The 14,334-nt window shown below is 49.1% G+C and overlaps 1 gene segment (V, D, J or C); it reads right to left on the bottom strand.

Moving 5' to 3' along the window:
- Positions 1-1,750: 1,750 nt before the first annotated feature.
- On the bottom strand, positions 1,751-12,072 carry LOC139241432 (Ig kappa chain V region Mem5-like). The segment is given in 4 exon segments: positions 1,751-2,079; positions 9,984-10,018; positions 11,526-11,820; positions 12,008-12,072. Coding segments are annotated over 4 exon segments (708 nt in total).
- Positions 12,073-14,334: the final 2,262 nt, after the last annotated feature.

Below are 14,334 nucleotides of genomic sequence, written 5' to 3'. Positions count from 1 at the left end.
TCAGCTGCAATATTGTGTTGAGTTTTGTTCTCCTAATCTGAGGAAAGATGTTCTTGCTATTGAGGGAGTGCAGCGAAGGCTCACCAGACTGATTCCCGGGATGGCAGGACTGACATATGAGGAGCGATTGGATCAACTGGGCCTGTATTCACTGGAGTTAATAAGAATGAGACGGGATCTCATAGAAACATATAAAATTCTGACAGGACTGGACAGGTTAGATGCAGGAAGAATGTTCCCGATGTTGGGGAAGTCCAGAACCAGGGGTCACAGTCTAAGGATAAGGGGTAAGCCATTTAGGACAGAGATGAGGAGAATCTTCTTCACTCAGAGAGTTGTGAGCAAATGGAATTCTCTTCCACAGAGAGTTGTTGAGGCTAGTTTGTTAGATATATTCAAGAGGGAGTTAGATATGACTCTTACGGCTAAAGGGATCAAGGGATATGGAGAGAAAGCAGGAAAGGGGTACTGAGGGAATGATCAGCCATGATCTTATTGAATGGTGGTGTAGACGCGAAGGGTCGAATGGCCTTCTCCTGCAGCTATTTTCTGCATTTCTATGTTTCTACAGGCGGTGCTGGGTAACAGTTACACACACACACACACACACACACACACACACACATCTACAGGCAGTGCTGGGTAAGCCACACTAACACTCAGGGACATGTACACGGTGATACACTGACTGCTCCTCTCCCTAAGCTGAGGCCTCACTCGGTACAGTTTTGTTCTGTTGCCACGAGCCACACGTTAAGGAGAGAGAATGCAACGTTGTGACTGTGGCCTCCTGCCCCCAGATTGTCCCCAGCAGTCAGCACAGAGTGCACAGTGTGATCCCACCATCGGGGGCTGCCCCAACACCCGCAGTGTGCAGAGTGAGAGCCAATGCTCAGACTGGGAGGGTTTAATCCCAGCAGCTTTCAGTGTCTCTGTGTTTAATCTTGTGCACTCCAGGGGCTCGAGGTAAAATTGATCATTTTAAAATGATTGATAATTGGCTTTGAATCAAATCTCCTGCTGACCTGCCATTGATTGACAGCCCGTCCAGCCAATCAGGACAGACACTTACTGAAATGCAGCCAATCCAGCTGAGGGGGAGGTGGGACATTTCCAAAGCACTCGCCAGACACAGACTGAATATTCTTCACGTTTATTGCCTTTTACAGATTCACATTTACAGAAACAAGACTTGAATAAACAGCCCAGTGAGAGCGAGCTGGAGACATTCACAGGGAGAATGCAGCTTTATTAAAACAGTTGTGAGGATTTTCTCCACACCGTGAGAATCCTGTCCCTTTAAACGGGGACAAAACCTTGAATTGAAACAGCAGGGTGAGCAGGGAGGGGATCTGCTTACTGAAGCGGCACTTCGCAGTTTAACATTAGTTTTACTCTGCTGACAGTCTTCAGCATCTTCGAGAGGTTTTATTTGGCAGCACGAGTCAACACTGTCCCATCAAACCCTCCCAGGGCAGGTACAGCACGGGTTAGATACAGAGTAAAGCTCCCTCTACACTGTCCCATCAAACACTACCAGGGCAGGTACAGCACGGGTTGGATACAGAGTAAAGCTCCCTCGACACTGCCCCAATAACGTGCCTTATCCCCTGACCCTCAGATGCTTTCCCTGACCCAGTCCTGAGAAGGAAGAGAGTAGAAATGCAGTGCTGACAATGACCTTTGCCCTCCCGGCTTACCCCCTGTTCTATTTAAAGTTGTGTCTCCCCCGCGGACTGTCCCTGACACACTACGCACATTCTGCTCTCCTGACCCCCTTGCTGAGGGGAGAGGAGAGGCTCTCGTGGGTGAGGCTGCAGGAGAAGCTGGCGTTGGACTCCCAGTCGGAGCCAGAGAGGGTCAGCAGGCTGCTGACACTGTAGGTGTTGTCCGAAGCTCGCAGGTAGTCGCTGGTCTGGACCCCGGCCGAAATGGTCGCCCCGTCCTTCTTCCACTCCACCTCCACCGCATCGGGGTAGAAGTGATCGGCGAGGCACACCAGGGTGGCAGTGCCCTTGGTCGTGACCTCCTCCGGGGAGGGGGGCAGCAGGGTCAGCGTGGGTGTTGTCTTCCCTCGTTCTGAAAGGGCGGAGAATGATGTTTAATAGGTGTATATTAGTGTGTGTGTGTGTGTGTGTGTCTCTGTGGGTGTTTCCGTGTGTGGATAATTCACATCTGATAACGGAGACCTGGGTTAATGAACTCCTGGCTGGTGATTAACCATTAGAGGTGAGCAACACTAATTCTTAATCTTCTTTGCCTCGCTTGATACGTTTAATCTAAATATAAATGCGTTTGATGTTAAGGTGATTAAAAAAAAAGATAGGCTTGCATTTATATAGCGCCCTTCACAACCACCGTACATCTCAAACGCTTTACAGCCAATGAAGTACTTTTCGAGTGTAGTCACTGTTTTAATGTGAGAAACACAGCAGCCAATCTGAACACAGCAGCCAATCTGCGCACAACAAGCTCCCACAAACAGCAATGTGATAATGACCTGATAATCTTTTCTTTTGTCATATTTGTTGAGGGTTAAATATCAACCAGGACACCGGGGAGAACTCCCCTGCTCTTCTTCGAAATAGTGGCATGTGATCTTTTACATCCACCTCAGAGAGCAGACGGGGCCTCGGTTTAACGTCTCATCTGAAAGACAGGACCTCCGACAGTGCAGTGTCCCCTCAGCACTGCACTGGAATGTCAGCCTAGATTTTTGTGCTCGAGTCCCTGGAGTGGGATTTGAACCCACAACCATCTGACTCCGAGGCGAGAGTGCAACGCACTGAGCCACGGCAGATACTCAAAATCATATTGGACTATTGTGTAAACATCTGCAGTGCAGGGTTGGCACACATTCAGCACTGAAATGGTTAATTAACAGTAAGGGTCGGTAAAGACAGAGTGTCCCGTTAAGACGCTGTTCACTGGCAGGAAGCTCGAACTGTAGATGGGTGGATACAGGGGAAACAGGCTCAGCAGTGAGAAAGCTCAGATCACACACAGATCGGGAGAACTTTATCCGGGAACATTGCGGCACACTTGCATAAACACACTTCAGCAAGGCTTCATGTTGGGGGTCGGTGTAGAAGCTTCTAGATTGCATTTAAAAGCTTGCTGCCTAGCACTGCGGTGAGGTCAAGGGTGAGGCTACAATTAGCCTCAATGTTCCGGGGTCAGGCAGGGTCACTGCTCCCAATGATCCCATGACCTCCTGGAAGATCAGAGTGCGCGGACAATGGGCGAGGGTCAGGATCAGGGCCCTCCCACTTCAATGAAAGAAAGCCTTTGAATTTATATAGCGCCTTTCGCAACCTCAGGATGTCCCAAGGTGCTTTATAACCAATTGCACACAGGAAGATTTACGAGGATGTTGCCTGGACTGGAAAATTTGAGCCATGAGGAAAGATTGGATAGGCTGGGTTTCTTTTCTTTGGAACAGAGGAGGCTGAGGGGAGACCTTATTGAGGTGTATAAACTTATGAGGGGCCTAGATAGAGCGGATATGAAGGATCTATTTCCATTAGCAGAGGGGTCAACAACCAAGGCATAGATTTAAAGTAATTGGTGGGAGGTTTAGAGGGGATTTGAGGGGACATGTCTTCACCCAGAGCGTGGTGGGGGTCTGGAACTCACTGCCTGAAAGGGTGGTAGAGGCAGAAACCCTCACCACATTTAAAAAGTACTTGGATATGCACGTAAAGTGCCGTAACCCACAGGGCTATGGACCAAGAGCTGGAAAGTGGGATTAGGCTGGATAGATCTTTGTCGGCCGGTGTGGACACGATGGGCTGAATGGCCTCCTTTCATGCTGTAAATTTATCTGATTCTATGAAGCTCCCAGACTGCAATAAGATCATGATCAGATCATCGGTTTTAACTATGTTGGTTGTGGGATAAATATTGCCCTTCCAATAGTGATTATGAGATCTTTCATGTCCACCTGAGAGGGCAGACGGAACTTCGGTTTAACGTCTCATCTGAAAGACGGCAACTCTGGAGGATATGTTAGAAGGATCATCAAATGAGGCCATATGGGTTAAACTGATAAACATAAAAGGGGCGATCACACTGCTGGGAGTGTACTATAGACCCCTCAACAGTCAGAGGGAGATAGAAGAGAAAATATGTCAGCAAATTGCTGAGAAGGTCAAAAACAATCGGGCAGCAATCGTCGGGGATTTCAACTCCCCTCACATTAACTGGGATGGAATAGAGGGCGCAGAATTCTTCAAATGCATTCAGGAGAACTTTTATAGCCAGTACGTAGCAAGCCCAACAAGGGAGGGGGCGGTTCTGGGCTTAGTTTTAGGGAATGAAGCTGGGCAGGTGGAAGGGGTATCAGTGGGAGAGCATTTTGATGCTCGTGATCATAATTCAGTTAGATTTAGGGTAGTTATGGAAAAGGACAAAGATCGAGCAGGAATAAAGGTTCTCAATTGTGGAAAGGCCCATTTTACTCAGCTGAGAGGTGATTTAGCAAAAGTGGGCTGGAAACAGCTACTTGAAGGTAAATCAGTGTCAGGGCAGTGGGAGGCATTCAAGGGGAAGATAGTGAGGGTTCAGAGCAAGTATGTTCCCACAAAGGAAAAGGGTGGCACTCCCAAATCTAGAGCCCCCTGGATGTCGAAGGGCATACAGGGTAGGATAAGGCAAAAAAGGGACGCTTATGTCAGATATCCAGAGCTAAATACTGCAGAAAGCCCAGAGGTGTATAGAAAGTCCTGGGGTGAAATTGAAAAGGAAATTAGGAATGCAAAGAGAAGGCATGAAAAAATATTGGCAAGTAAAATCAAGGAAAACTCAAAGATGTTTTTTAAATACGTAAAGAGCAAGAGGATAACTAAGAAAAGAGTTGGGCCTATTGGAGAACAAAAAGGTAACCTGTGTGTGGAGGCGGAAAATGTGGGTATGGTTCTTCGTGAATACTTTGCATCTGTCTTCACAGAAGAGAGGGACGATGCAGACATTGTAATTGAGGAGAAGTGTGAATATTAGATGAGATAAACATAGTGAGAGAGGAAGTATTAAGGGGCTTAGCAGCTTTGAAAGTGGATAAATACCAGGCCTGGATGAAATGTATCCCAGGTTGTTGAGAGAAGCAAGGGAGGAAGTAGCGGAGGCTCTGACCATCATTTTCCAATCCTCTCTAGCTACAGGTGTGGTGTCATAAGACTGGAGGACTGTTAACGTAGTACCTTTGTTTCAAAACGGAGAAAGAGATAGACCGAGTAATTACAGGCCAGTCAGCTCAACCTCAGTGGTGGGAAAATTATTAGAAACAATTCTGAGGAAGAGGATAAATTGTCAGATAGAAAGGGACGGATTAATCAAGGACAGTCAGCACGGATTTGTTCAGGGAAGGTCGTGCCTGACTAACTTGATTGAATTTTTTGCGGAGATAACAAGGAGGGTCGATGAGTGTTGCACCTTTGATGTAGTATACATGGATTTTTGCAAGGCTTTTGGCAAAGTCTCACGTGGCAGAAAAGTAAAAGCCTATGGGATCCAAGGAAAAGTGGCAAGTTGGATCCAAAATTGGCTCAGTGGCAGGAAGCAAAGGGTAATGGTCAACGGGTGTTTTTTGACTGGAAGGTTGTTTCGAGTGGGGTGCCACAGGGCTCAGTACTAAGTCCCTTGTTCTTTGTAATATACACCAATGATTTAGGCTTATATTCAATGGAATTTAGAAGAATGAGAGGGGATCTCATAGAAACATATAAAATTCAGACGGGATTGGACAGGTTAGATGCAGGAAGAATGTTCCCGATGTTGGGGAAGTCCAGAACCAAGGGTTACAGTCGAAGGATAACGGGTAAGCCATTTAAGACCGAGATGAGGAGAAACTTCTTCACTCAGAGAGTTCTGAGCATGTGGAATTCTCGACCACAGAAAATTGTTGAGGCCAATTCGTTAGATATATGCAAAAGGGAGTTCGATGTGGCCCTTACGGCTAAAGGGATCAAGGGGTATGGAGAGAAAGCCAGAATGGGGTACTGAAGTGCATGATCAGCCACGGTCATATTGAATGGTGTTGCAGTCTCGACGGGCCGAATGGCCTACTCCGGCACCTATTTTCAATGTTTATATGTTTCTACTTCAACGTCGGGGACATGATCCCCTACAAGGTTCCACACAAGAGATTGGTGTGCAAAATCAAAGCACGTGGTATGTGGGGTAATATACTGATGTGGATAGAGAACTGGTTGGCAGACAGGAAGCAGAGAGTTGGGATAAACGGGTCCTTTTCAGAATGACAGGCAGTGACTAGTGGAGTGCCGCAGGGCTCAGTGCTGGGACCCCAGCTCTTTACAATGTACATCAATGAGACAAGGGGTATGGAGAGAAAGCAGGAAAGAGATACTGAGGGAATGATCAGCCATGATCTTATTGAATGGTGTTGCAGGCTCGAAGGGCCGAATGGCCTACTCCTGCACCTATTTTCTATGTTTCTATTTTTCTATGATTAAGAAGTTTGCAGATGATACATAAACTGGCCGTGCGGTTGGTAGTGAGGAAGAAAGCTGTGGACAGCAGGAAGATATCAATGGACTGGTCAGGTGGGTAGAACAGTGGCAAATGGAATTCAATCCAGAGAACTGTGAGGTAATGCATTTGGGGAGGGCTAACAAGGCAAGGGAATAAACATTAAATGGTAGGACACTGAGAAGTGTAGAGGAATAATGGGACACTGGAATGCAGGTCCACAGATCCTTGAAGGTAGTAGGCCAGGTCGATAAGATGGTTAAGAAGACATACGGAATACTTGACTTTATTAGTCGCGGCATGGAATACAAGAGCAGGGAAGTTATGCTATAATTGTATAAAACACTATTTAGACCAGAGGAAGAGCACTGTGTGCAGTTCTGGTCACCACATTACAGGAAATGTGTGATTGCACCACAGAGGATACAGAGGAAATTTACAAGAATGTTCCCAGGACTGGAAATTTTTAGCGATGAGGAAAGATTGGATTGGCTGAGGTTATTTTCTTTGGAGCAGGGGAGGCTGAGGGGAGATTTAATTGAGGTGTATAACATTATGAGGGGCCTAGATAGAGTGGCTAGGATGGACCGATTTCCCTTAATAGAGAGGTCAACAACCAGGTGATATAGATTTAAGGTGTGGGTAGAGGGAAGTTGAGGAGAAATATTTTCCCCCAGAAGGTGGTGGGGGTCTGGAACTCACTGCCTGAAAGGGAGGTCGAGGCAGAAACCCTCACCACATTTAAGAAGTACTTGGATGTGCACTTCAAGTGCCGTAACCCACAGGGCTACGGACCAAGAGCTGGAAAGTGGGATTAGGTTGGATAGCTCTTTGTTGGCCGGCACAGAGGCTGGGCTGAATGGTGTCAGCAAGTGGCTCAGTTGGTAGCACCCTCGCTTCTGAGTTAAAAATTGTGAATTCAAATCCCACTCCGGTGTCCTGGCCAATATTTATTCCTTAATCAACAAAACAAAATCAGTTTATTTTGTCATTATCACATTGCTGTTTGTGGGAGCTTACTGTGCACAAATTAGCTGCTGCATTTCCTACATTACAACAGTGACTATACTCCAAAAAGTATTTCATTGGCTGTAAAGCATTTTGGGTAGTCTGGTGGTCATGAAAGGCACTATATAAATGCAAGTCTTTCTTTTCTCAGAGCCGAGCGTGCTAGTGACTGAGCCACGATTGACACCTCACGGTCGATTAGCCTGACACGCTCAGTCTCTGGGCTCACACTGGGACAGTGAGCCCACTTGGGGAGCTCAGTCTCTGGGCTCACACTGGGACAGTGAGCCCACTTGGGGAGCTCAGTCTCTGGGCTCACACTGGGACAATGAGGCCACTTGGGGAGCTCAGTCTCTGGGCTCACACTGGGACAGTGAGCCCACTTGGGGAGCTCAGTCTCTGGGCTCACACTGGAACAGTGAGCACACTTGGGGAGGGGAGCTGTGCCCCAGAGGTAGTGCCTTCAGGAGTGAGATGGGGAACAGATCACAGGCAGCCTGTGGTGTAGAGGGGAGACATTTCACCGGCCGAGGGCAGGTGCTGAGCCCGTTTACCTGTAAGAATGAGGTAAGTGGATGGGGAAAATGGGCCGGGCACTGAGGTAACGTCCTGTGTTGCTGGTGGAACTCCTGCTGTCTGCTCCGTCATATGTGACAAACACGCAGACACATCAGGCGGACATCTGGGATGGGGGATTGTCCAATGGAGAGATTGAATAGACTAGGCCTATATTCTCTAGTGTTTATAAGAAAGAGAGGGGATCCCATTGAAACGTACAAAATTCTGACAGGGCTTGACGGGGTAGATGCAGGGAGAATGCTTCCTCTGGCTGGGGAGTCTAGAACCAGGGGTCACAGTCTCAGAATAAGGGGTCGGCCATTCAGGACTGAGATGAGGAGAAACTTCTTCACTCAGAGGGTGGTGAATCTCTGGAATTCTCTACCCCAGAGGGCTGTGGAGGCTCAGTCCTTGAGAATATTCCGAAGATCGATAGATTTTTGGATATTAAGGGAATCGAGGGATATGGGGACAGTGCAGGAAAGTGGAGTTGAGGTAGAAGATCAGCCATGATCTCATTGAATGGCGGAGCAGGCTCGAGGGGCCGAATGGACTCCTCCTGCTCCTAATTCCCATGTTCTTATGGAACGTTAGTCCGTGATCTGGGGATTTTCTGCTGGGTCCAGGTTTAATCAGCAGGGGAATTGTGCGAGTCCCAGTTAATAAAAAGAAAAGAGAAATTAAAGAAAGACCTGCATTTATATAGCGCCTTTCACACCTCAAGATTTTTCAAAGTGCTTCACAGCCAATGAAGTACATTTTTGAAGTGCGGTCATTGTTGTAATGTGGGAAACACGGCAACCAATTTGTGCACAGCAAGCTCCCACACACAACAATGAGGTAATTGAGATTTTTAAGCGATGTAGGTTGCGGGATAAATATCATGCTGAACTCGAGCCACAGAAACAGCAACTGAGAGTCTCCCCACAACCCTGGAGCACTGCAGCCGCCGGATTGCGAGCCCTGCTGCCCCTGTTTGTGATCAGAAGTTGGACAGGAGGTGAGCGGGGGCTGGACAGATCAGAGTTGGAGCTGGGGGAGGCGGGACCTCGGGAGTGTCAGTGTGCTGAGGCTGAGCTCAGTTATATCAGAGACTGTGACAGGAGCACAGACTGCCCCCAGCGAGCTCACTCACTCACACCCACACTCTGCCCGTGTCTCACACACCGTGTCTGTCACACTGAGACAGGCAGGAGGCTCGGGACCGATTTCCGGGGATGGTGCAGGGATGGGACCGCAGTGTGCCAACGTCCAGATCTCCTCCACACGGTGGGTAACAGTTCGTTACTTATACTTTGCTGGGTGAAGGGGGAGTGTGGGTAAAGGAACACAGCCGGGCTCCCTGTCATACACAGCACTCTTCAATTAACCCTTTCATTCACCGCAGCTCTCCACCATATTATATAACCCATACACAGGCACTGGAGAGGGTGCAGTGAAGGTTTACAAGGATGGGACTAGAAATGCGAGGGTGTACATATCAGGAAAGGATGAACAGGCTGGGGCTCTTTTCTCTTGAGGCTGAGGGGTGACCTGATCGAGTTCTTTAACATGAGGAAAGGTTTTGATAGAGTGGATACAGAGAGAGTGTTTCCACTTGTGGGGAAGAGCAGAACTAGAGGCCATCAATATAAGATAGTCAGCAAGAAATCCAATCGGGAATTCAGGAGAAAATTCTTTACCCAGCGAGTGGTGGGAATGTGGAACTGGCTACCACAGGGAGTGATTGAAGTGAATAGTATCGATGTATTTAAGGGGAGGCTAGACAGGGATATGAGGGAGAAGGGAATATGCTGATAGATTTAGATGAGAAAAGACGGGAGGCTCGAGTGTAATCATATGTAAACTAACACCTTCGCATATTCAGCATTTGTGTCTTGGAAAGATTCAGTATTTAAAGTGTTAATAACGGAGCATTGGGGTTTACTTACTCAGTCTGAGCTTGGTTCCTTTACTGAACGTGAGCCACAGTGATAGCTTCCAGTGCAGAAGCTGTACAATATCCTCCGTCCCTGCCTCACTCAATCTCTCTACCCCTCTCTCTGTCTGTGTGTGTGTGTCTGTGTGTGTGTGTCTGTGTGTGTCTGTGTTTGTGTATGTGTGTGTGTCTGTGTGTGTGTTTATGTGTGTGTGTGTCTCTGTGTGTGTGTGTGTCTGTGTGTGTGTGTTTCTGTCTCTTTCTCAGCGTCTCACTCTGTTTCTCTCTCACTCACTTTCCCCCCCCACTTTTTCTCCCTCTCCCTCCCTCATTCACTCATTCTCTCCTTCTCTCACTCTCTCCCTCTCCCTTTCCCTCACTCACTCACTCTCTCTCACTCACTCTCCCTTTCCCTCACAAACACTCTCCCTCCCTGCCTCTCCAAGTTGCCTGTGGCAGTACCCGGGAAAGTTGGGGATCCGACGTGTTTGGGACAAATCTCCCAGCTGCCCTTCCCGCCCCATCAGACGGTAACCCTGGGGCCACGGAATTGCTGGAGAATGAAAGTCCCCTTCACACAGGCCTCACCTCTTTGGGCCCCTTGAACAACGGGCTCGGTCTGCAAGCGAGATGTTTGTGTTGCTGATACAGGCCTTCCTCGGGGATCATTATAAAATAACGAGTTTCAGGGGCTTCAGAAATCTGTTTCCTCAGTCCGTGAACCGTGTGTACGTGGAGTGTGAGAGGATGCAGCCCCTCTTCCACTATTTGAAGGGGCTGCTCCTCAATTTCTGGCTCCACTTCAGTCCCACGCTCCTGGGCCTGGTCACCTGATGCGAGGGGAGCGGGCAGGTCAGAGGGCCTCCCCATGGGCCTGCTCCTGGGTCTGGCCACTCGGTGAGGGGGGAGCGGGCAGGTCGGAGGGCCTCCCCGTGGGCCTCCCCATGAGCCTGCCCAAGGTGGCCATCCACAGGTCCCAGTTGCACGGAGCCCATGGGCTGGTCGCACTGCCTGCCTGCCTCCCTTCGGGGGATTTGTCTGCATCTGGGTGGCCCTGGAGACGGAGCCCAGGGTAGACCTGAGGCCTTCTGCGACGAGTGGGCACCGCAGGGCCTGGAGTGTGGGGTGGGCAGGGAAAGAGCACGAACATTTCACTTGTTCACTTTCCTTTCATGTTTATGCTTTGGGTTTTATAAGTTGTGGCCCTCTCAATAGTGGGGGGTTTGTGAGATGATTTGGATTGAGGACACAGGGACCACCCAGTGTCTCCGTGCTGTCTGAATGTACAGAGTAGAGCTGTGAGATTCTCAGTGATGAAGACACAGCCCCAATTCCTCTCTGACCCACTCCATCCTTTCCCAATTCACTGCAACTTCCAGCTGAATATTCCTGCCGTCACTCCCATCGAGCTGTGTGTCAGTCATGTGTAAAACCGTACAGGAGGTGGGGCTGTGTGTCCATTGTTATATATTATATATAACTGTGGGGTGAGTCAGTACAGGAGGTGGCGCTGTGTATATTGAGGTTTTTGTACGGCTGTGTATCACAGTGTAGAGGGGAGCTGTAATATTGCTGACAGTAATAGACTGCGACATCTTCTCTCTGCACGTTGCTGATGCTCAGGGTGTACGTGTTGGACTGGTAACTGCCGGTGAAGCGATTGGAGGTTCCAGTGAAACGAGATACTGCATTATAGATCAGCAGAGTGGGTTTCTGCCCGGCTTTCTGCTGGTACCAATGAACATCATTGCTGGCGGATGCACTGGCGGTATAGGTGATGGTTGCAGTCTGTCCCTCACTCACTGACAGCACCGGGGGAGACTGGGTCATGATGACGTCCCCACTGATACCTGAGGGGGAAATGGGGAAAGAAAGTGAAGTAAACACTGTCACAGAAAGACGCTGTAAAATGAGAGGTTGCTCGAGACACTGAGCTCTCCTCTAGTGTCAGCATTTGCCCTTCAATCACTGGTCAGTAGAGTTGGACAGAAATCGACAGCAGGGAGATATTAAACGTGGAAGGAGAGAGATTGGTACCTGCGACGCAGAATGCCAGAGGCCAGATCAGCTGGATGGGTGAAATCATGGTGTCTGCTCCTGTCCCTGTGCCTGCTTACTGATAAACTGCCCTTCACTGGGCTCTGCTTTATAAACCTGCAGCCTGAGAGAGTCTCACTGCCCATCTCTCAGTATGTAAATGTCTTCACCCAGAGAAAGCCACATCAGCACATTTCACTTCCTCTTCTTCTCCCCGTCTGTCTCCCTCCCTCTTCACCTCCCTCTCCCTTCCTCTCTCCATTCCCCCCCTCTCTCTCCATCCCCCCCTCTCTCTCCATCCCTCCCTCTCTCTCTCCATTACTTCCTCTTTCTCCCTCTCTCTTCCCCACAGACTCCCAGGTGCAATACACTGAAATGCAGAGTAAACCTCCCTGTGCCCTGCCCCACCAATGGATGTTAACCCTTGACCCCAGACCATACCTTCTCCTGGAGTAAGGCCCCATTCCCCACAGTGGCCATCCCTTGGCCTCTCTCAGTAAACTAGCTGTTTATTCCCCAGTTAAGGGCCGTTCTGTGCTGTGGCCCTATTCTCAGTGGGGACCGGATTGGACAGAAAGCTCATTTCATGAAGGCCCAGCAGAGGGAGGAGATCCTCACCCCATCAGTGTGAGCTGGAGCGACAGGACAGGGTCTGACCCACTGCCCCATCCTGTCTGCTCAGAACATCTTCGATTCCCTTCCCCTTTCCTTCCCCTTCCATGGCCCCGCTCCGGTTCAGGGTGTTTTTACTGGGATCAGCTGCCGACGATTGCACGTTTACAACAGGAAGGGTCCGCACTCCATATCCCACTGGTCCTCCAATAGGGCCCAGGAAACATGGCTCCTTCCTATTGGTCCCCCAGTAGTGAACAGGAAACCTGGCTCCTTCCTATTCGTCCCCGAACAGGGACCAGGAAACATGGATCCTTCCTATTGGTTCTCCAATAGGGAATAGGAAATCGGGCTCCTTCCTATTGGACCTCCAATAGGGCACAGGAAACATGGCTCCTTCCCATTGGTTCTCGAATCGGGTCCAGGAAATATGGCTCCTTCCTATTGGTCCTCCAAAGACTGAACTTCGAACCCCACACCCTCTCTATTGCATCGGCCTCTTATTTCCATCTCCAACATTGCCCATCTCCACCCTACATCAGCCCCTTGATGGAAGAAACCCTTAGCTGAGCTTGTCTCATCGCCACATTCGATTATTCCGATGTCCCCTCCCAGCTTCCTTCATCCACTCTCCATAAAACCCAACTTTCCAAAATGCAGTGTCCATACCCTGCCTCACACCAAGTGCTGTTCCAATATGACCCCTGACCTCACTGACCTACTACCCCTGACCTCACTGACCTACTACCCCTGACCTCACTGACCTACTACCCCTGACCTTGTAGGTTGTTGGTTTCCCACTCTTCTCTGATTCATGAACCTCGGGAATTACGGGAAAGACTCCACGTAATGCAAAGTTTAGGCTTAACCCAACTGTTTGTTTATTACACAAAAACCAAATAAACATTACGCAGCAAGACTTCTTAGAGATTGACCGAAGACATACAATTGCCCTTCCAGCCAGTTGCTGCTGTTGTCGATTGTCGGCTTGTGGAGCGAGGGAAGGTGTTGGGTCCCCGCTGCTGCTTCATGGCTGTAGTTCATTGACCTGCTGGTCTGAGGTGTTTCTTCGACCTGTTGTTCCTCTCTCTGAGTTCTTGTTCTCAGCTCTTACAGATATATCCATTCGATTATACACATCTCCTGCTGGGCTGCCTTTCAGATAATGTATCTAGATGAGTCTCGATGGCTGTGATGATGGGTCTGGATATGTTCGGATGGCCACAATTCACACACAGAATCGACAGGGCAAAAGATAACTCCTTATCTTTTGTGCCCCGTTATCCAAAAATGCACACCTTGTGGGATCCTTTGTTAGCCTGGGTTTTCGCAGACATGGAGTCTCCAGAGGGAACTGGTTTTCCCCTCCGGCTAATTATTCCATGGGCTCCTCTGCTTGATTGTATCAAACCCTTTGTCTCGATGTTAATCGGGTCTCGTTCCTGACCCCAGGAATCGCACTAATCAGTTATCAGTCACCACCTGCCCCTGGCTGGCAATCTTTCTCCCGCCCAACAGTCCCAAAGGTTTCTTTTAAACCATTTCAGTCTGTGGCCTCTTGCTGAGCCTCGATCATGAAATGTGTAAACCTTACAACTTCACTGACCTACTACCCCTGACCTTTGACCTACTACCCCTGACCTCACTGACCTACGGCTACTGACCTCACTAACCTACTGCCACTGACCTACTACCCCAGACCGAATACCTCTCAC

The sequence above is a fragment of the Pristiophorus japonicus genome, unplaced genomic scaffold, assembly GCF_044704955.1.
Source record: "Pristiophorus japonicus isolate sPriJap1 unplaced genomic scaffold, sPriJap1.hap1 HAP1_SCAFFOLD_1071, whole genome shotgun sequence".
NCBI classification, from domain to species: Eukaryota; Metazoa; Chordata; class Chondrichthyes; family Pristiophoridae; genus Pristiophorus; species Pristiophorus japonicus.
The sequence above is the reverse complement of the archived record's forward strand: the minus strand, read 5'-3'. Positions and strand labels throughout refer to the sequence as shown.